We start from the raw sequence: 22,158 nt of genomic DNA on the forward strand, positions 1-22,158 counted from the left end.
GATGAGGTGGTTGGATGGCATCACCGACTCAGTGGACATGAGTTTGGGTAAACTCCAGGAGTTGCTAATGGACAGGGAGGCCTGGCGTGCTGCGGTTCATGGGGTCGCAGAGTCGGACACGACTGAGCGACTGAACTGAACTTTGTGTTGCTAACACAAGCAAAGAATTGGTTTGTATACTGTGAAAGTGTTATAGAAGAATTATTTTTTTAAAGCTGTATGTAAACTATCATTATCCATTAATGAAAATTAATTATTGATTTGTATGTTTTGCTACTATGGCAAATTAAATATGCTGTAAAACAACATTGATATGCAGGACTTGAAATACCTTCTAAAATCTTTTTGATGAAAGAAGTTATTGGTGGCAGGTTTTGTGTTTAATGTCTTAGGCTTTGTAATTTGAGTCCTAAATCAAATGTTAATATTAAATTTTGTAGAGGGGGGAAAAAAGCTTTTAAACAAAACAAGCAGCAAAAGAAACATGACCCTACCCATACCTTACAAGTCAGACAGTGATTATGTTAGTGATATGATCTATAGAAAAGAGATATATGTAGAGTTTGTCTTAAAAATAAGTGGTTTCTTTTTATAAAGTATTAAGGAAGTCATGTCTTTTTGCCTGATTTCTATAATAGTGTATGATTTAAAACAAAGTTAAAAGCAGGAAGAATTTTCTAATTAATATAGTATTATTTTTGAAGTGTGTTTTTGAATGAAACCTTAGTTTTGATAAGATTGAAACTTCCCAACTGATGATGTGAAGAGGTCTCCAAATTGCTAATTGACTAAAAAAATTATACTGAAACCATTTTTTATCCATTTATTTGAGAATATATTGCTTTTCTGGCCATATAAGGCTTTTATTTCTTCCCATTTTAAACTCTTTGCAGTGTCACAAAAATCTTATTTTTCTAATGATATTTCAGAACTTTTCTGAAACATTTTCTCAAACATGGAAAGGTTGTGTAGGAAAAATATGCTGCTTATGGAAACAGATTTTTTAAAAGTTTAAGATTTTTATTGGTCATTAAATTTGTACTTTTGTAAAATTCATATTCATGATTTAAATAGCTCAAGTTACATTTTTGTTTTTCCCTCAGTCTTAAGCCTACTTTTTTTTCATGTAACATGTGCAACAGAATATCTTAGGAGAAGGGTTTTGAATTTTTTAGTTAACCACATTAAAATTTTTCCTTATTTTGTATTTAGGCAAATTAAATAGCTTATGAATTAGTATCTTTTAATAATGCTGTTTTTATCATAGTATCAGTTTTAGAAAAGTGGCATGAAAAAGTGAAAGTGTTAGTTTTTCAATTGTGTCTGACTCTTTGCAGACCTCATGAACTATAGCCCTCCAGGCTCCTCTGTCCTTGAAATTCTCCATGCAAGAATACTGGAGTGGGTTGTCTCTTCCTTCTCCAGGGGATCTTCCACACCCAGGGATTGAATCTGGTCTTCTGCCTTGCAGGCAGATTTCCTGAAGTCTGAGCCACCAGGGAAGCCCCATGTCTGGACTTCAACTCTTATCACCACCACCCCCATCACTCCCTTAAACCACTGTAGATCCTGTCGTTCACAAAATGCCACTTGAGGTTCTTGTTTGCCCTCTAGTGGGAAAACTGAGAAAATGTTTTATTGAAAATGTCATGCAGTGGTCATGCTCTGTAATTCAAGATAGTTAAAATAGTTGAAAGGTCATTTATGTCATTAAACTTGTCTACTTAGGAAATCATTAGATAATTTATTTTGTGTAGTAAAAAGAATGGTTTTTCTTTGCTTAAACTTTTGTGGATAGAATTTTTAAAGACTTTCCCCCAATTTATTTGAATTATGCAGCAAATAGTGTTGATAAAAGACTATACAGGTTTCCCCTACTATCCAAAAGTAGAGCATTCCTGTGAAACCCTTCCAAGAGCCAAAAGAGGCAATTATCTTAGGACATATCTTACTAAATGGAGATAGGAAATAAAATTGAGGTGAGGTACAGATACTCACAGACACAGCTCAAAGCTCTGGCAGCTTGACTGAGATGCTGAGTGTAGCTCCTAGGAAGGGGGCTTGGTGGTGCTACTCTCACTACTTGCGGTGCGCATAGCGTGTAACACCAGAGAAGCCCTCCTCTGTAACAGCTCACTGCAAAGCAAATGATGAATGCTGTTTTCGCTTTTTGCCTTTTTTCATATAATCCACAATCCTCTTGAAATTTCTTCAAGTAAGGAGCACAAGTAATAGTGTAGGTCTTTATAAAAGCGAAGTGGCCTAAAGTGAACTTTCATAAAGCAGAAGAGTACCCGTATACAGAAATAAATCTCCTAAGACTGCAGGTGTCCAAGTTACATTTGTCATTAGTATGTTTTTAAATATTCAGAATTCATCATTTAAAGTTTTATATTTAAATTCAACTAAATTTAGGTTTAAATGTTTAATATGCAGTAAAGCAGAACAGTTTTGGGGAGAACAGGAGAAAATACTAACAAAAGGTGAAATTAACCCACAACTTTTGGTTAGTATATATTAAAAGTAGCTTGCAACGATAAGAGTAAACAAATCTTACTTTCCAGTGCATAAGCATAATATCAGTACTGTGCATGAGCTTTATTTTCTGTATTGCTAGTGCTTTTAAAAACATCAATTCTTGTTTGCTTACTTACTTTATAGGTAAATAGAAAGTAATACACGCATGTAAATTCAAAATTACATTTTAAAAATAAACTTAATATTTTCATTTGTGGCTGTGAACTTTTGAAAAGTAATAAAAGCACCACCTTGTTTGTTGGAAATGAAGTATCTTTTTTTTTAACAGTCAGATTTCTGTGTGACTAGAGTGTACTCTTATCGTACAATTCTTTTTGAGACAACCATCCAAGACAGTTACATTAATAGGTCATTGTGAGGAAGGAGTCGACTATTAAAGCATCCATGTGTGTAGGTAGGGAGAGTAGTAGCATCAAAGGCAAGTTGCTTTCTAGTGTCAGTCTCCAGAAAAAGCCTTGATTATCTTTCATCTCTAGTATTAGAACTCACGAGTAAAGCCCCTGGGGAATGTAGAGCAAATGCAGAGTACCCAGATTCTTATCCAGGTTACAGAGTTGTCTAGGGTGCGTTCCCTTAGGGCTCGATGTTAACAGACTGAGAAAATTTATTGTGCCAGTGTGTGCCCACTCTAGATCAACTTTGCTATTTCAAAATAATTGGTGCAATAAGTCTAGAGCCTAAGATTCCCTGAGAGAAAATTAGTTGTGTTAGTAAGATCAGAAACTTGTATTTTGTAAAGGAAATTTTTTTTTTTAATTCTTACCTAATATATTTAAAAGAGTAGAAGCTCTTCTGAGTTCTTGCTTTTACCAGCTGTCCCTAAGGGAAGCCATCATAAAGCTTTTTGTAATAAAACTTTAAATTTTATTTGGTGGCAGTAGTTAATAAAGTGAGAGAATCCCAGAGAGAACTCAGCACAACCAGTAAAGAGTCAGGAATGTTTTTGTGACTGTCTTTTCCTCACAGAAAGATCCTCCAAGACGCTAAACTTTGGTGGTTCTATTTTATTAGAAGAGGTGCAGTTCTCTTACAACTTTGGTTCTTGGCCTAGGATACAGGTAGCTCCAAGATAAACATGATGTTAATGGATATAGAACAGTATATATATTTGTGTGTGTGTGTGTGTATATATGTAATCAGTTTTCTTGAATGTATTTTTAAATGAGACTAAAATATTTTCATATCGAAACTTGTGATACATCATTTGAATAGGTTAATGTATAATTTCTTTAGATAATTGGTATAAGCTAATTATATTTGTGGAATTCATATAAGATAAAAGGTAAGGCTTTTAGGGAGTATTACATGTATGGCTATGACTCCTTGCTGTATATGTCTTCATATTCTTGAAGTGATGATTTATTTATTTATTGCTATTGGAAGATATTTAGTAGGAAAGGTTGAGAAGCACTGTCTTACTGTTCTATAATTACCTTCCCCTTTTCACCCCCTCCTACCCACCTCCCTTCCCTGGAGGGAAAAAGTCTTACAGCATAGATTTGACCAGTAATGGCCCATTTACTTTGCTTAGTTTGAGTCATGCTTAAAGATGGTATTTGCAAATAATTAAATACTAGGCTGACAACGGCTTTGAAACAAGTGGGCCTTTTTTCCCCCCCTAGTTATAATCAATTTGCAAGTATATAGCTGCTACAGCTGCTGACATCTCGGCCTTTCTCTTGGCCTTTGCCTCATTGAAAGGTAACTGTTGGAGCTGTAGCCCTAAAAACAGAAAGAAGTGGGAAGGAGGAAAGGGTGTGGTATATAAAGCAACACTGCATCTGCTTCTATTTACTTAGTAGTAAGGGAAAGTAAGAAGCTTAGTATTTAGCTTTTATAGCCTCTATATTAGAGAAAAGCAAAGGAAACATTGTAATAATAGGTGAAGCAACTTACAGAGTCTGAGTTAATGATAAGTACAATTTTTTAAACTGAAATCTGATTAATTGCAACATCTGCTAATAGATGTTGCTAATCAAATGGTATGTCTGTTTAGTTGAAATAAAGCAGTAAGGTCCAGTTGGAGCTCTTTTCACTTCTTTTACTTCTTTGCTACAACCTTCAGAAGCAAAAGTAAACTTGTGAAAACCTATTTTTGGATTAGTTCTGTACATGCTGAAGTATAAGGAGCATGTTCCTTTAGCCTTCAATCCAGTTTACTAAGCATTAATAGGTGGCTTAAAATATTCATACTTAAGAAGACATTTTCAAAATAGACACAAATTGAGGAATACTCTAATGAATGACCAATAGCAAACTGTTCCTTTTAATTGGTTAAGAATAATGTTTAACAGTAATATTAAATGCCTTATGTTAAAGCACAAGTTTCCTCTGATTTTTTTTCCTAACATTGAATATACTTTTCTCTTGGCTTTGTTGCAAGACTTTAACACTGAACGGACATCTTTAGCGTACTATTCTGTTCTGTTTTGTTTGACTGCACCATGCAGCTTGTGGGACCTTAGTTCCCCGAACCTAGGCCCTCAGCAGTGAGAGCATGAAGCCCTAACCATTGGACTGATAGGTAATTCCCTGGAAACCAGCCCCCCCCTGCTTTTTTTTGTTGGTTGGCTGCATGGTTTCTCTGAAGGAGGAAAGGTATTCAGTAACTCCAGGACTTCAGTTAATTCTTCAGTGTTTCAGGATACTGTGTTAAATTCCTTCCTTAAAGTGAATATTTAAATTAAATAATTATTTCATGTATTGGTAAATAGTTTCTAGTAGCAGTTTGCTGGTAGCACTAGGCCCATAAGAAGTCTACATGTAGAAATAGTTGCTTGTTTTCCTTCATATCCATTTAGAACTGTATATGGTGATGTATTGGGCTTGCCAGGTGGCACTAGTGTGAAGAACATGCCTGCCAATTGCAGGAAACATGAGAGACATGGGTTAGATACCTGGATCCAGAAGATCTCCTGGGGGATCTTCCAGTATTCTCGCCTGGAGAATTTCATGGATAGAGCAGCCTGGTGGGCTACAGTCCATAGGGTCGCTAAGAGTCGGACATGACTGAAGCAACTGAGCATGCGTGCACATGATGATGTGTTAATGACTAGGCTTTCAATTTCTTTATTTGAAAATTTATTACCTTTGAATGAAGTTTCTCTTATGTTCCTTTAAGAATGTATTGTTTTTAAATATATATATATATGTATATGTAATTTTCTTTTTCACAGTTGTTACAAATGGGAAACTTGACAAGTTTTGAAAGGATATTCTAAATTTAAGAGAAGCACTTGTTTGATTATATAACATTGAAATAGTGGAATTGTTTCAGGAAGTTACAACAGTATATATGTCTTTTATAATTTTAAAAAGAAAATCAGTCATTAATTGATTGACTCATTCATTCATGCATTCTCCCATTATTCATTCAGTAATTATTTATTGAGTATCTGTGCTGTGGAAATAGAGCAGTGAACAAAGGAAATGCTGCTTTAATTAGAAATTCTGTCAGCAAGAATGTTGGGATAAAAACTCAGTAAGAATAACTGTAGTGTGCATAATTAATGATTGCCTTTTAAGCTCTCTGTTAGTTTGCTAAGGCTGTTGTTACAAAATATACACTGAATGGCTTAAACAACAAAGTTTTATTTTCTCACTCTTCTGGAAGCTGAAATCCAAGATGCTGGCAGAATTGACTTTTTTCTCTTACACCTCTTTCTCCGTAGTTTGCAGATGGCGGTCCTCTCGCTGCCTTTTATCATCTGGTTTCCTTTGTGCACAGGCGCCCCCTGGTGTGTCTCTCAGTGTGTTCACATTTCTTCTTAGAAGAACACCAGTCATATTGGATTATTATACCCTACTGGCTTCATTTTAACAGAATCATTTCTTAAAAAGCCCTGTCTTGAAATACAGCCCTATTTTAAGATACTGGGACCCTACGGCTTCAGCAGATGAATTTTAGATCATACAGTTCAACCCCAAACAAGGGCCTTTTTAAGGAAAAATTAGAATTCAAAGTTCCACAAACATGTGACGGAAATTTTGAATGTAGAACATTTATGATATATCACATCCTGGGAAGCATTTTATTACGAAGTTTACTGAGCATTCTTAAACCTTGTTTGAACATATTCTATCAGTAGTGATTGCCCAAAGAATAAGTAAGGGTGCTCTGATTTTTAAATATTTATTTTAAAAATTACTTGAATTTTTCAGATTAAGAAAGTCAGTGTAGCCTCTGCTTCTCAATTTGGCCACCCTATTCCTATTTGCTACTACCAAAGAAGAAATTTCTTGATCTTATATTTGGGAATGGAAGGAAAGAAGATAAAGAATATTTTGATATTCTGAGTTTTAATTTCAAAATAGTATTATCTGCATACACATATGCATGTATATGTGTGTTTGGCTGTCTATGTTTGGGGGAACCTAACATAATCTATATTGTAAGGATTTCAAGTTTTTAAACAAGGAAAAAGTACTGATATTTGTAATACAACCTGTTCATCAATTGGAAATTATCTATAAAATTGTGCAGCAATAGAAGTTGTAGTTTCTGATTCATCCTGCAGAGATAGAAAATAATAACTTTAAAAAAAAAGAATATAATAACTTTTGTTCAACAGTTGGTTTTGAGGAGTGAAGCAAATTGGCTCTTTTTCTGGACTTAAAAGTCCAAGAGTGTGTTTGTTCTGTTAGTATAACTATGGGGATTTTTGTTTAAAGGAAAAACAAATTTATTTAAACTATCTTTGCCATTTGCTAGAATTAAAAATACATATAAAGGAAATCTTCCCCTGAATTTCATAGTCATTAAAACCACTGGGAGCTCCTGGCAGAATTTTTAAAGGTATCCTCAGTTGGTTTTAGAAGGAAAAAAGCCATACAAGTTTGACATATTTCACAAATTTTTTTCTTTCTTTTTAATTGAAATATATTTGATTTATAATATTGGTTTTGGATGTACATCTGTCAGTCTTTTCATAGATTAGACTCAATTTAAAGTTATTATAAAATATTGGCTGTATTCCCTGTACTGTACCATATGTCTTTATAACTTACTTATTTTATACTTAGTAATTTGTACCTCACATTTAAAGTGAGTAATGATTCTTGTAAATTCCATTATGTTCTTTACATTATTCTCATAAAGGTAGGTATCTGCTATACAGACTGCCTTGATCATTTCTTGATGAAGGTGAGAAAGGAGAGTAAAAAAGCTGGCTTAAAACTCAGCATTCAAAAAACTAAGATCATGGCATTGGGTCCCATCGCCTCATGGCAAATAGAAGGGAAGAAAGTAGAAGCAGTGACAGATTGTATTTTCTTGGGCTCCAGAATCACTGTGGATGATGACTGCAGCCATGAAATAAAAGACGCTTGCTCCTTGGAAGGAAAGCTATGACAAGCCTAGACAGTGTATTAAAAAGGAGAGACATCATTTTGCTGACAAAGGTCTGTATAATTAAAGCTATGGGTTTTTCAGTAGTTATGTATAGATGTGAGATCTGGACCATGAAGAGGGCAGAGTGCCAAAGAATTAATGTTTTTGAATTGTGGTGCTGGAGAAGACTCTTGAGAGTTCCTTGGACTGCACAATCAAACCAGTCCATCCTAAAGGAGATCAACCCTGAATATTCATTGGAAGGACTGATGCTGAAGCTCCAATACTTTGGCCACCTGATGCAAAGAGCTGACTCATTGGAAAAGACCGTGATTCTGGGAAAGATTGAGGGCAGCAGGAGAAGAGCGTGACAGAGGATGAGATGGTTGGATGGCATCACCGACTCAATGGACAGGAGTTTGAGCACACTCCGGGAGTGGATGAAGGACAGCTGCAGTCCATGGGGTCACAGAGAGTCAGACTTAGGTACTGAACAACAATACAAAGTTGCAAAGATTTGTACTTAGGTTTTCTTAAGACTTTTATGGTTTTAGTTCTTACATTTAGGTCTTAATCCATTTTGAACTAACCTTTTATATATCGTGTGAGAAAGAGGTCTGGTTTAACTTATTTTTGCATCCAGATGTTGAGAAGATATCCCTTTCTCATTAAATTTTCTTAGTGCTCATGCTGAAAATCAGTTGACTATAAATCATAGGGTACATTTCTGGACTATTAATTCTGTTACACTGCTCTGTGTCTATCCTTGTGCCAGTATCACAATCTTGATTCATACAGTTTTGAAGGAAGTTTTAAAATTGCAGTGTTAGTCCTCCACTTTGTTCTTCTGTTTCAAGACTGTTTTGATTCTTCTGGGTCTTTTGCAGCCTTTCCTGAATATTAGGCTCAGCTTGTTAATTTTGAAGAAAGCCAGATGGGATTTTGATTGGGATTGCATTGAGTGATACATGAAAAACTCCTAATTGCTTTTGGAGGATGATAGGGAACCAATTTTTTATCTGTCTTGAAAACTGATAGATAAAAGAACATGTTCTTCATGTGTGAACTATACCAACAGATAACCAAATAGTAAGTGAAGAGAACTCTTAGATATTTGTGTGTGTGTATATATTTTAATAAATGAAAAAAGAATAATAGATTGTCATCATTTTACAACCCTCATGGAATGAATTGATTTAGGCTTTGAGTGTCAGGAGCTCCTAACATTGCAAAAACATATAACCAGACATTATGTGTTACTTGATAGAAGAACACAGTACCATCTATAGTCTAGCCAAAAGGATTAAACATGAGACTGATCAAGCTATTGCATTCTGCTGCCAGTTTGCAGGAAGTACAGAAGCCAGGGATACTTCCCCTGGTGGCTTAGTGGTAAAGAATCCGCCTACCAATGCAAGAGACATGGGTTTGATCCCTGGGTTAGGAAGATCCCCTGGGGAAGGAATGACAACCCACTCCAGTATTCTTGCCTGGGAAATTCCATTAGTGGAGGAGCCTGCTGCCCTGCAGTCCGTGGAGTCACAAAAATGTCTGACACAACTTAGCTACTAAACAACAACAGAAGCCAGGAGACCATGCTGAATTGTTCCATGAATATGAAGTGATTATACTGGGAAGCCTACAGGTTAAATACCTTGAGTTTCTGAGTAATTATATGGAATATAAAGAGATCAAGGGGATTGCTGGGTCATATGGCAGTTCTATTTCCAGTTTTTGAAGAAATCTCCACACTGTTTTCCATAGCGGCTGTACTAGTTTGCATTCCCACCAACAGTGTAAGAGGGTTCCCTTTTCTCCACACCCTCTCCAGCATTTATTGCTTGTAGACTTTTGGATAGCAGCCATCCTGACTGGCGTGTAATGGTACCTCATTGTGGTTTTGATTTGCATTTCTCTAATAATGAGTGATGTTGAGCATCTTTTCATGTGTTTGTTAGCCATCTGTATGTCTTCTTTGGAGAAATGTCTGTTTAGTTCTTTGGCCCATTTTTTGATTGGGTCATTTATTTTTCTGGAATTGAGCTGCAGGAGTTGTTTGTATATTTTTGAGATTAATCCTTTGTCTGTTTCTTCATTTGCTATTATTTTCTCCCAATCTGAGGGCTGTCTTTTCACCTTATTTATAGTTTCCTTTGTAGTGCAAAAGCTTTTAAGTTTCATCCACTTCTGGGCATACACACTGAGGAAACCAGATCTGAAAGAGACACGTGCACCCCAATGTTCATCGCAGCACTGTTTATAATAGCCAGGACATGGAAGCAACCTAGATGCCCATCAGCAGATGAATGGATAAGGAAGCTGTGGTACATATACACCATGGAATATTACTCAGCCGTTAAAAAGAATTCATTTGAATCAGTCCTAATGAGATGGATGAAACTGGAGCCCCTTATACAGAGTGAAGTAAGCCAGAAAGATAAAGAACATTACAGCATACTAACACATATATATGGAATTTAGAAAGATGGTAACGATAACCCTATATGCAAAACGGAAAAAGAGACACAGAAATAGAGAACAGACTTTTGAACTCTGTGGGAGAATGTGAGGGTGGGATATTTCAAAAGAACAGCATGTATACTATCTATGGTGAAACAGATCACCAGCCCAGGTGGGATGCATGAGACAAGTGCTCGGGCCTGGTGCACTGGGAAGACCCAGAGGAATCGGGTGGAGAGGGAGGTGGGAGGGGGGATCGGGATGGGGAATACGTGTAAATCTATGGCTGATTCATATCAATGTATGACAAAAAAATAAAAAGAAAAAAAAAATTAAAAAAAAATAAAAATAAAAAAAAAAGAGATCAAGGGGCAACTTATGTATTAGGAGATGCATAAAATTTAGCAGGGGGAGTATGAAAGATATAAAACAAGAAATGGTTCATTCTGAAAAGGAAAGATAGAAATCACTAAAAATTTTATGTCTTTTGAAAAGTGAAGACAAAATTTTTAGTGATTTCTTTCCTTTTGAGAATTTCAGTGATTTCTTCTTTTGTTTTAAATCTTTTCAGACCCCTCCAAATTATTAATACATATGGACATTTATGGATATGCTTCGCAAACACATAATTGTGTGTACATACAATGTTTATACATACGTACACATAGATATACTATCGTTTTGCTTTAAAATGTTCAAAATGTGTCTGTTAGCTTTGAAACATGCTTTCCTCATTCAGTAGTTGTGTCTTCCTTTTTTCCCCTTAGAAGAGGTACCTTTTTACCTAATTTAACTTCTACATAACATTTCCTTTCATATTATTGCTAACATAATTTAAAAACATATATTAATGATAAGCAGCTTATTTCCAAATTTTCTTTGTTTCAAACTAATCTGTAGTGAATATCCTTCTGCATGTATTTCTCCCTAAACTACTCCCTAAACTAAGTTGTGGAGTATCTTTAAAGCTGAAAATATAGTAACAAGTTTCCTTCCTTATAGTGTATCTGTTGTTAAGGTATAGAAATGTATAAATTTTGCTTTCACTCATTTGAGCATATAAACTGTTAAGTTTTGTAAGTATGTCTGTGTTAACTTTAATGTTACTCAGGATAAAGTTAGTAAATTCTTTTCAGTGGTTTTGAAAATAATTGAAGTCTACATGTAAAAATAGATTTCTTAAATCCTGTTAAATAAACCGGCTGATGTTGATTTCTTTTGTTGATGTTGATGGTTTTTGTTTTCTGTGTAATTGTACCATTTCACAAAAGGATATAGTTTAAAAAGTGATGCTGGAGGTTGTGTAGTAACTTTCAGTGGTCAAATTCATAGTTAAGTTTTTTAAAATATATTTTACAGTATATATGTTTGTCAGAATACCCCAAATATTTATATTCCTCACTAGTGCTGTTTCTTCTAAGATTATTTCCTGGAAGTATAATTACTAGAGAAGTAGAAATATTTTCAGGACTTTTAAAATATTTTACCAGATTGTCCACCAGGAAAAGACCTGTATCAGGAAGCCCATTTCTCTGAATGTTGGCATTGTAATTTTTACTTCCTAAAAAGATGAGCATGTTTTCCTATAAGTTTACAGACCCAATTGTATGTCTTTTGTGAGTGTCCCTTTATTATGTTTGTTGACCCATATTCTTCCCCCAGTGATTTATGAGAGCCAGCCTATAGAGCTAATAATCCTGTTTGTTGTTTTAAACATTTGTTTTCTTTTGTGCCTTGTTTGTGATTTCTTTATATGTGTGTTTAATTTGGGGATGGGTAGCTAAGTTTCTTCTGGTTTTGTGTATGTGCTTCCAGATTCCCAGCCTGGGATGAGAAACATGTGCTTTTATTTTCTTCCCATTCCTATAATTATGATTTCTTTTACTGCTGTGTATGGTATGAAGTAGATTTGGTTTTCTTAAAATTATGTTAATCTTTTAAAAATAGAATGTGGTGTTTGCACGTGAGAGAGAGAGAGAGAGAGAGGCAAAGATTCTTTTATAAGTAAAAGTATAGTTATCTAATAACTAATTTTCAGTTAGAATTTGAAAAGGCTGAGTTTTTTTTTTTTTTGTACAAGTTATTAGGATAAGAAGACCAGACTAAATTAGCTGACTTTGGCTTTGTATGTTGACTTCACTTAAATATATCTTTAGAGATACAGTGTTCAGCTAACATTGGGTAAAAAATTGACAAATCAGTGTTCAGGTTTCTTTTTCACCTAGCTTTGAAGTCTTATTTGTACTTACTTTTTATTGTGGTAAAAATACATCTAAGATGAAATTTACCACCTTAACCATTTTTGAGTTTGCAGTTCAATGGTATTATATGCATCTACATTGTTGAACAACCATCACCACCATCCATTCCCATAACTTTTAATCTAGTAAAACTGAAATTCTCTGCCTGTTGAACAGTAACGCAGAATTCTCTCCTCACACCAGTCCATGACAACCACTGTTCTACTTTGTCTTTATGATTTTGACCACTCTAAGTACCTCATGTAAGTGAAGTCATACAGTATTTGTCTTTTTGTGACTGGTTTATTTCACTAGCATAATGTCTACAAGGTTCATCCATGTTGTAACATATTACAGAATTCTTTTGTTAGAGCTGAATAATATTCCATTGTGTATATATACCTCATCTAGCTTATCCATCCATCCATTGGTAGATACTTGGGTTTCTTCCATGTTTTAGTTACTGTGAATAATGCTAGTATGAACACTGGTGTAGAACTCTCTCTTCAAGACCATGCTTTCAGTTCTTTTGGTTATATGCTCAGAATTGGAATTCTTGGGTCATATGGTAATCATATTTTAGGAACCACCATACTATTTTCTATGGTGGCTGTACAGTTTTACATTTCTACCAATAGGGCAAAGCGTTCTGATTTCTCTACAGCCTTACCAATGTTTGTTTTCTTTTTTTTTTTTTAACCAGTTTTTTTTTTTAAATAATTCTTTTACTGAACTACAGTTGGCTTACAGTGTTGTGTTAATTACTGCTGTACAGCAAAGAGATTCAGTTACAAATATGCATCCCTTCTTATACATGTACATATATATATTCTTTTCACTCTTTTCCATTATGGTTTGTCATAGAATATTAAATATATTTCATCTATTTCTCTGTGCTATATAGTAGAACCTTGGCTATTTTTTTAGTAGTAGCCATTTCAGTGATTGTCAGGTGGTACTTCATAGTTTTGATTTGCATTTCTCTAATGATAGCGATGTTAAGCATCTTTTCATGTGCTTACTGCCTCTTTGTATATCTTTTTTGGAGTTCTTTGCCCATTTTTTAATTGAATTGTTTGTTTTTGTTGAATTTTAGAAGTTTTCTGTATATTCTGGACATTAATCCCTTACAGATATATGATTTGTAAATATTTTCTCCCATTTCTTTTCATTCTCTGGATAGAGTCATTTGATGCACAAAAATTTGTCAGTTTTATAAAATCAAATTCATCTGTTTTTCTCTTTTGTTGCTTCTGCCTTTGGTGTCATAGCCAAAAACTAATAGCCAAATGCAATGTCTTAAAGCTTTTCCTCTATTTTATTCTTTTAAGTCTTACATCTATGCCCTTGATCCACCTTGAGTTAATTTTTGTATATAGTATTTCGTAAGGGTCCAACTTCATCCTTTTATGTGTCATTGTGTGATTTTTGCAGCACCATTTGTTGAAAAGATTGTCTTTCCCTACTGAATGGTCTTGGCATCCCTGTGAAAAATAATTTGTGTGTGTGAGGGTCTTTTTCTGAATTCTGCTTCATTCCATTGGTCCATATGTCTGTCTTCATGCCAATAACAAACTGTTTTGATTACTGTAACTTTGTAGTAAGTTTTGAAATGAGAAAGAGTGAGCCTTTCATCTTTGGTCTTTTTTTTTCATGGTTATTTTGGCTATTTGAATCCCTTTAGATCCAAATGAATTTTAGGATGGGTTTTTTAATTTCTATAAAAAAATGTCATTGGAGTTTTGATAGGAATTGGATTAAATTTGCAGTATTGCTTTAAGTAGTATTGACATATTACCAATATTAAATCTTCAACCTATGAATACAGGATGTGTTTCCACTTATTTATGTTGTCTTTAATTTTGTTCATCAATATTTTGTAGTTTTCATGGCCCAAGTCTTTCACCTTGTTGGTTGAGTTCATTCCTGGTTTTTTTTATGCTATTGTAAATAGAATTGTTTTCATAGTTTTCAGATTGTATGTGTATAGAAATACAACTGATTATGTGTAGAAATGCAGCTGATTTTTGTGTGTCGACTTTGTAGGATACAGAGCAGTGTCCCATTGCTTTGCTGTATTCAGTAGTTCTGACAGCTTTTTTGCTGAGTCTTTATTGATAGAAGACAGAGATAAATCAGCTTCTTTCCAATTTGATACCTTTTATTTCTTCTTCTTGCCTTATTGTTCTGGCTGCATCTTCCAGTACCACGTTGAACAGAGGTGGTAAAATTGATCCAAATTAAACACAATATACATCCAAGTCTTCCCCTGATGTTGCAAGCCTTTGGCATACTCAAGATTGCAGAATTATATCAGACAGATTATGCCTGTGCAGCTGTTATTTAGGTGGGGGTGACAGATTTCTGGTGTTTCTAACGCTGCCGTCTTCCCAGATTCTGAATTATTTTTAATAATCAGATAACTTTATTAAAATATTGGCATGACTTTAAAATGGAGAACCATGTCTCTCAGACTTTCTGTATTAAACCATAAAATACACTTTTCATGTAGCTAAATATTATTATTTGGGTAGTTATGAAAATCATGATTTGAATCGAATTCATGTTGCTTTTCAGAGCTTTCTCATATTTAATAATACTTTGTGTTTTACAGAAATACCGGTATCAGGATGAAGATACACCTCCTCAAGAGCACATCTCTCCACAAATCACTAATGAGGTGATAGGTCCGGAATTGGTTCATGTCTCAGAGAAGAACCTGTCAGAAATTGAAAATGTCCATGGATTTGTTTCTCACTCTCATATTTCACCAGTAAAGGTAAGATAATAACTTAATTTTGTTGCTATGAGTTATTTGTTACTTTTGTTACTAATGTCACACATGCTTAAAGGGAACTGTTCTTTCATGTATGATTTTCTGACCTTAGTTGTTTCTGGTTTCTATAGTTGTAAGAAATTTCATGTTATTTATTAGCATTCTAAAGATATTTTAAAACTGTATTTTATAAATAAATTTTATGCATTGATATGATCTTGAAGCCCTAGAGTCCTCATGAAGGAAATAGGTATTATATTTCAAATACCCACAATGAAATATTTTTAAACTTGTAAAAAAATTAATTAGTAGGTTCAGAAAAAGAGCTTAACAGTATCTTTGAAGTCCAATATGCGGCTTTACCTGACAGCATCACCTTGTTTCTTCCCTCAGGAATAACCACAGTCCTGGTTTCACATGTTTAGATTTCTAATCAATATATTCTTTCTTTGCCTGTGTTTGTTTTATATAATTGGAATTATACTATGTGTAATCTCAACTTGCATTTTTTGCTCAACATTATATTCTCAAAATTGATTATTTTCACTGCCCTAGAGTTTTCTGTTTTATAAATATACTATAATTTACCTTATTTTTGATGGCTGCTATTTTCAGATTATTAGTAGTGTTAAAAATGTGGTTAAAATTGTAGGTTATATATAACATATAACACCAGATTATTTTTCCAACTGGTTGTATAATTTATATTTTCAACAGCAGTATGTAACAGTTTAAATTGATCTATAGTCTCAGTATTTTCTCTTTTTTTGCCATTGTTTTGGGTTTGAAGTAGCATCTTACTGGGATTTTAGTGTACATTGCACTGTTTGATAATACTGATCATTTAGATTTCCTATTCTGTGACATACCTTCTCAAGAATTTTTTTCATTTTTGTATTGGATTTTTCTTTTTACTGATTTGTACAAGTTCACTATATATTCTGGATTCTAATCCTTTGTTCAGTTCAGTCGCTCAGTCGTGTCCGACTCTTTGCGACCCCATGAATCTCAGCACGCCAGGCCTCCCTGGTCCATCACTAACTCCCGGAGTCTACTCAAACCCATGTCCATCGAGTCAGTGATGCCATCCACCCATCTCATCCTCTGTCGTCCCATTCTCCTCCTGCCCCCAATCCCTCCCAGCATCAGGGTCTTTTCCAGTGAGTCACCTCTTCGCGTGAGTTGGCCAAAGTACTGGAGTTTCAGCTTCAGCATCAGTCCTTCCAGTGAACACCCAGGACTGACCTCCTTTAGGATGGACTGGTTGGATCTCCTTGCAATCCTTTGTTAGTTGTATATATTTTATATAAGAATCATTTCCTACTAGTAGACCTTAAAGTGGGTTTTGTAATTCTCTTTGAGGGATGATTTCATATTACTGGTTAAAAAATTTAATGATTATATAGTATCACTAAGATTTTTAGTTAATAATTTTTCTGGGTATTTGTCCATTTCATATTTACTTTGAAATATTCTCAACATCCTATTTTTTTTAATGTCTGCATCATATTTAGGTGTAGCCCCCTTTTCATTCCTAGTATCGTTTATTTATGCCTCTCCCCACCCCCGCCTTGATTATTCTTGCCAAAGAAGGGTCACTTTCAGAGAACCATGTCTTTTACTAGAAAACAAACTGGTGGTTGCCAAGGGAAGGGGGTTGGAGGAGGGATGGATTGGAAGGTTGGGACTAGGAGATGAAAGCTTTTCTATATAGAATGGATAAACAGAAAGGTCCTACTGTATAGCACAGAGAACTATATTCAGTATCCTATGATAAACCATAATGGAACGAGTATTAAAAATGTATATATAAAAAATGTATATATATGTATAACTGAATCACTTGGTTGTACAGCAGTAATTAATACAACATTGTAGATCAACTATATACCTAAATAAGTAAATAAGAACATGTCTTTTAAAAGAAATCTTCTCCTGTGCTCCTCCCCCATGTGCTGCCACACCCACCCCCATTCATATACATATACATATATATATACACACACACACACACATGCTTATGTACAAATATAAATGTGTGGATAGCCTCCATATCAATCAAAGACTGTGTTTGGCAGAGGCAGTCTGATCTTCCCCTGGGAGGATAAATGAAAGTAAAGTACACAGAGGGAGAAAAATCAGTTGGTTATTAGTGACAGAAACAGTTTTCCTTCTATTTTTTCCCCTTTCTCCTCTTACCAGTATTATTTTATTTTTCCTACTTTCCATGAGTTTATTCTGTTTGATTTTTTTTCCCCCTAGCTTCTCAATTTGGTTGCTTATTACATTATCAGCTTTTTCTAATGCTATTTGAATTTGTAAATTTCCCTTTAAATAGCACTTTATCTGTAACCTACAGGTTTAATATGCAATGTTTATCATCATTCAAGCTTTTTATTTCCATTATGATTTTTTCTTTGCCCCATGAGTTGTTTAAAAATATTTTAATTGCATTGCATGCATGCTCAGTTGTGTCTGACTCTTTGCCACCTTATGGACTGTAGTCAGCCAGTCTCTGTCCATGTAATTTTCCAGGCAAGAATACTGGAGTAGGTTGCCAGTTTCTACTCCAGGCAATCTTCCCAACCCAGGGATTGAACCCACTTCTCCTGTGTTTCTTTCACTGGCAGGTGAATTCCTTACCACTGCACCATCTGGGAAGTCCCTATCATGTCTTCTTTTCAATTTTATTTTTTCATCTCATTTTTCCTTCTTACTAGCTTGGAAGTTCTGTTTCTTTTCTCTTAATGGTCATTCTTGAAATTGTTTTAGAAGCTTTAATATACATGTTTCACTGACAGAAATTTAAACAGTAAATTTACTCTCATTTTGAACAACAAAAGAATCTTAGAACATGAATTCTAAGCACTCCTTCTTGCTTTATATGCTGTTCTTATCAGCCTATGCCTATTTTCTCTTGACTGAATTAATAAAACCTATTTCTTCAATTGAAAATCCCTCCCAGGTATGTATGATTCTTGTTTCTAATATTTTGGGTTTTTGGTGATTATAATTGTTAAAAGTTGCCCAAAGTCAGTTTGCACACACTAAGGCTCTCAGTTTTTTTGTAGGTGTTTGGTAGTTACTTCTGTAGATATGCAGATTCTCATATAAGCAGACATTTAAACAGATAATGAGCCAGGTAGCATAAAGTATTGTATATAGCCTCTTTAAAAATTTTTTATTTATTTATTTGGCTGGGCTGGGTCTTAGTTGTGGCATGTGGGATCTAGTTCTCTGACCAGGGATTGAACCCAGTTCCCCTGCAATGGAAGTGCAGAGTCTTAGCCACTGGACCTCCAGGGAAGTCCTTAGCCTCTTTAAATATGATGAAGCCTCAACTTTCTGTTGTTGCATAAAATGCTCACTCTCAGCAAATAAAACAATATTCCAGAGACCAAGATTTTGTTACATAGAATTTCTAGACATCTTGGGGATTAAACCTAAGGTGCCATCCCTAAGGCTTTAAGCCTCTTCAGAGACTTTTCTTTCCCTTGTACATGAGTGGATTGTGTCTTTAATTCAGCCAGTCCCTATAAATGAAGTATAATGAGTTTCAGTAGTGAAAGCCCACTTCATTCATTATATTTGGGGAGCTTTTGGTGTTAAAGATAACAAAATTCCTACAGTAGCGATTTACTTTATACTTAAATGTTAGCTGACCAGTCTAGGAATGTGAATTCTTGATTAGGACAATTGACTGTCCATAAAGTAATGGTTCTTGGCTGTGGCTGAACATTGAAATCACTTAAAAAAGTTTTAAAATTTATATCTCAGAGATTATGATTTAATTGTTCCGGGATAGAGTCTGGCTTTGGAGAGTTATGACAGTTCTCTAGGTATTTCTGGTAGATAGCCACTATTGAGAAGCACTACCTTAGAACCTAGATTAATTGAACCACCATACACATCTTTACTGTCTGTCTTGAAGTATTTTAAAGTAAATTTCTGACATCTCTTAATTTAATCCTCACTCTGCAGTGAGACTAAGTATTTCCAGTTGTTGAAAGAGAAAATGTTATTACTGTTTAAAGATTTTCTCTCACTTGCTTCCTTAATTTGACTCCTTTCTCCTGACTTTCTTACCATAAGAGAACTAAATCAGTTTTGCCTTATTCTTTTGGTGTCTGCTTTAAAAATGCTTTTGTCCTTTGCAGTTAATTATTAAACGATAAAGGGTTATATCTCTCATCGCATTTCCCCCCTTCCCGGGCTTTTTAAAGACAAGTTTGACAGTTCAGTTCAGTTCAGTTGTTCAGTTGTGTCCGACTCTGCGACCCCATGGACTGCAGCACACCAAGCCTCCCTGTCCATCACCAACTCCCGGAGCTTGCTAAAACTCATGTCCATCGAATCGGTGATGCCATCCAACCATTTCATCCTCTGTCGTCCCCTTCTCCTCCTGCCTTCAATCTTTCCCAACATCAGGGTCTTTTCCAAAGAGTCAGTTCTTCACATCAGGTTGCCAAAGTATCAAAGCTTCAGCGTCAGTCCTTCCAATGAATAGTCAGGACTGATTTCCTTTTAGGATTGACTGTTGGATCTCCTTGTAGTCCAAGGGACTCTCAAGAGTCCAACACCACAGTTTTAAAAGCATTAATTCTTTGGCACTCAGCTTTCTTTATGGCCCAATTGTCACATTCATACGACTACTGGAAAAACCATAGCTTTGACTAGACAAACTTTCGTCAGCAAAGTAATCAGAACAAGATCCAGTTTCCCCCACAGTCAGTATCTCCCATCAGGAAGCTTCCGTAAGCCTCTTATCCTTACTCATCAGAGGGTAGACAGAATGAAAACCACAATCACAACCACAAAACTAACCAAACTGATTACATGGGCCATAGCCTTGTCCAACTCAATGAAACTATGAGCCATGCTGTGTATAGGGCCACCCAAGATGGACAGGTCATGGTGGAGAGTTCTGACAAAATGTGGTCCACTGGAGAAGGGAATGGCAAACCACTTCAGTATTCTTGCCTTGAGAACACCATGAACAGTGTGAAAAGTTTGACAGAGGTTTATTTAAAAAAGTATGCTATGGAGCTTAAAATTTCCTTTACTTTTAGTTATAAACCACGCCTTTTTTATATTTTGTCTTTTCTGAAATTGGCTTACATCTTATAGTTTGCTGGTTATACTATTGCCATAGTTAAGTGGCAGTTTGAGTATTTGTATGCAAATCTTTGACAAATTTTGGTTAAAATCAAGAAAGTACTAGTCTCAAAGCGTCTTAGTGTACTGTGGTAATAATTCAGCTGGTCTCATCTATCAGTCTGAATCTATCAGTCCTTATATGCCATTATCTTGCTGTTTCTCATTTTGTTTTCTTGTATAAGATATTAACAGAATCAGTCTCTGAAATAGTTATAGATAAACTTCTGGTGCAGTTAGGTAGGGAAATTTGATATCATCATTGTATTCTCCGTTTTTCTTGCTGGCTCTCTTGATTTATATCTGGGAATTGATAAGGATTTTCTTTACCAGCAGAAGAAATTATCTAACTTCTCTTTCACCTGTTTCTGAGTCATACTTTACATCTTACTGTTTTTAATGACAGTTTTTTTTTCCTATTATAAACTTGTTTTACACGTTTTCTCATGTTAAATTTTTTTTTAAAAACCTGATACATAATATTACATAGTATATTTGTACTTTGATTTGATGAACACTTTTGGTGTTCACTATTTGTTATTTCCATTTTTACTAGGTTTCATAAAGAAGGCTGCAGTGAATCATCTTGGGGCATCTAAAGTATGTTTAGGTTGTTTTTTTAGAATGGTTTTCTAGAAGTCAAATTTCTGGGTCAGAAATTTTGATAGACTGCATTTTTGAGAGACTATTTTCTGATACATTTGTAATTTGAGAATTATTAAAACTGCATCATTTGGGGTATTTCTTCCTGCTTCTCCTGTCTTATGCATAGATTAAAATTTGAGGAGGAAGCATAGAACTGGGGTAGTATAATAGCAAAATGGTTAAGGTTACTTTGTGTTAGAAAACCAAATTTTTAAAAAACAGCCTTGTTTTGACATAAGGCAAGTTTTAATTTTTTAAAAATTTTACAAATAGCTGCAAATGTTTTAGGAAGCTTAATAATGAAGTATATTTTATTTAAAATAAATATAAGATTACCAGATTAGCAGTCTTTTTTTTTTTTTTTTTTAAATAAAGCTAATATAAAGAGCTTCTCAACTTTTATAGTATTGTGGTTGGAATGAAGCAAGTAACACTGTACTATACATAGAGCTCAGTATATGAATTATTATTTTTTTAATTTGAAAAGTTACCTTTGAATAGTAGCGATTTGCTGAGTAGAATGTAAATTAGGCACTACTTTTGTTGTTCACAATTCTTAATGAATGTTAATAGAAAAATAAGATTAATAGATGATTGCTTTAAAAATCAACTTAGAATATTAGTTTTGTTTATTAAATAACATGCATTTAGCATTTATTAAACATCTGTGCTGGTAAGTTTGTTAAACTTCAATGATTGGTATTTCTTATGGAGAGATACTATAACATGGTATGATGTAACATGAAAAAGAGAGAAATTAAATTCTTGAAGTATTCCAAAAAAGAAAGTTGACATTTGGACAAGTGCTGAAGGATGTGTACAAGATGCCAATTCAGAGAAGACAGTTACTGGAGAAAATAAGTACAGTGGGAGGATGATTGTCTGAGGAAACTGTAAAAATGCAGGGAAGTTCATGAACTGTAGCTCATGTTTAGGATGGTTCTTAAGAAATGAGGACAAGGTAAGAAGGACCTTGATCCTGAGCTGATGAGTGGCCCTATGAAGGTTTTGCCACC

At 34.6% G+C, this 22,158-nt stretch overlaps 1 protein-coding gene across 11 annotated transcripts in view; it reads left to right on the top strand.

The window, feature by feature from the left end:
• DLG1 (discs large MAGUK scaffold protein 1) overlaps positions 1-22,158 on the top strand; it is a 261,867-nt gene that overhangs the window by 75,113 nt on the left and 164,596 nt on the right. For all 11 annotated transcript variants that reach the window (XM_043874579.1, XM_043874576.1, XM_043874577.1 and 8 more), the window contains exon 5: positions 15,182-15,346. In XM_043874579.1, the coding sequence (XP_043730514.1) occupies positions 15,182-15,346 (165 nt within the window). The remainder of the gene's footprint in view (positions 1-15,181; positions 15,347-22,158) is intronic.

Source organism: Cervus elaphus, chromosome 19 (genome assembly GCF_910594005.1).
Source record: "Cervus elaphus chromosome 19, mCerEla1.1, whole genome shotgun sequence".
Classification (NCBI taxonomy): Eukaryota; Metazoa; Chordata; class Mammalia; order Artiodactyla; family Cervidae; genus Cervus; species Cervus elaphus.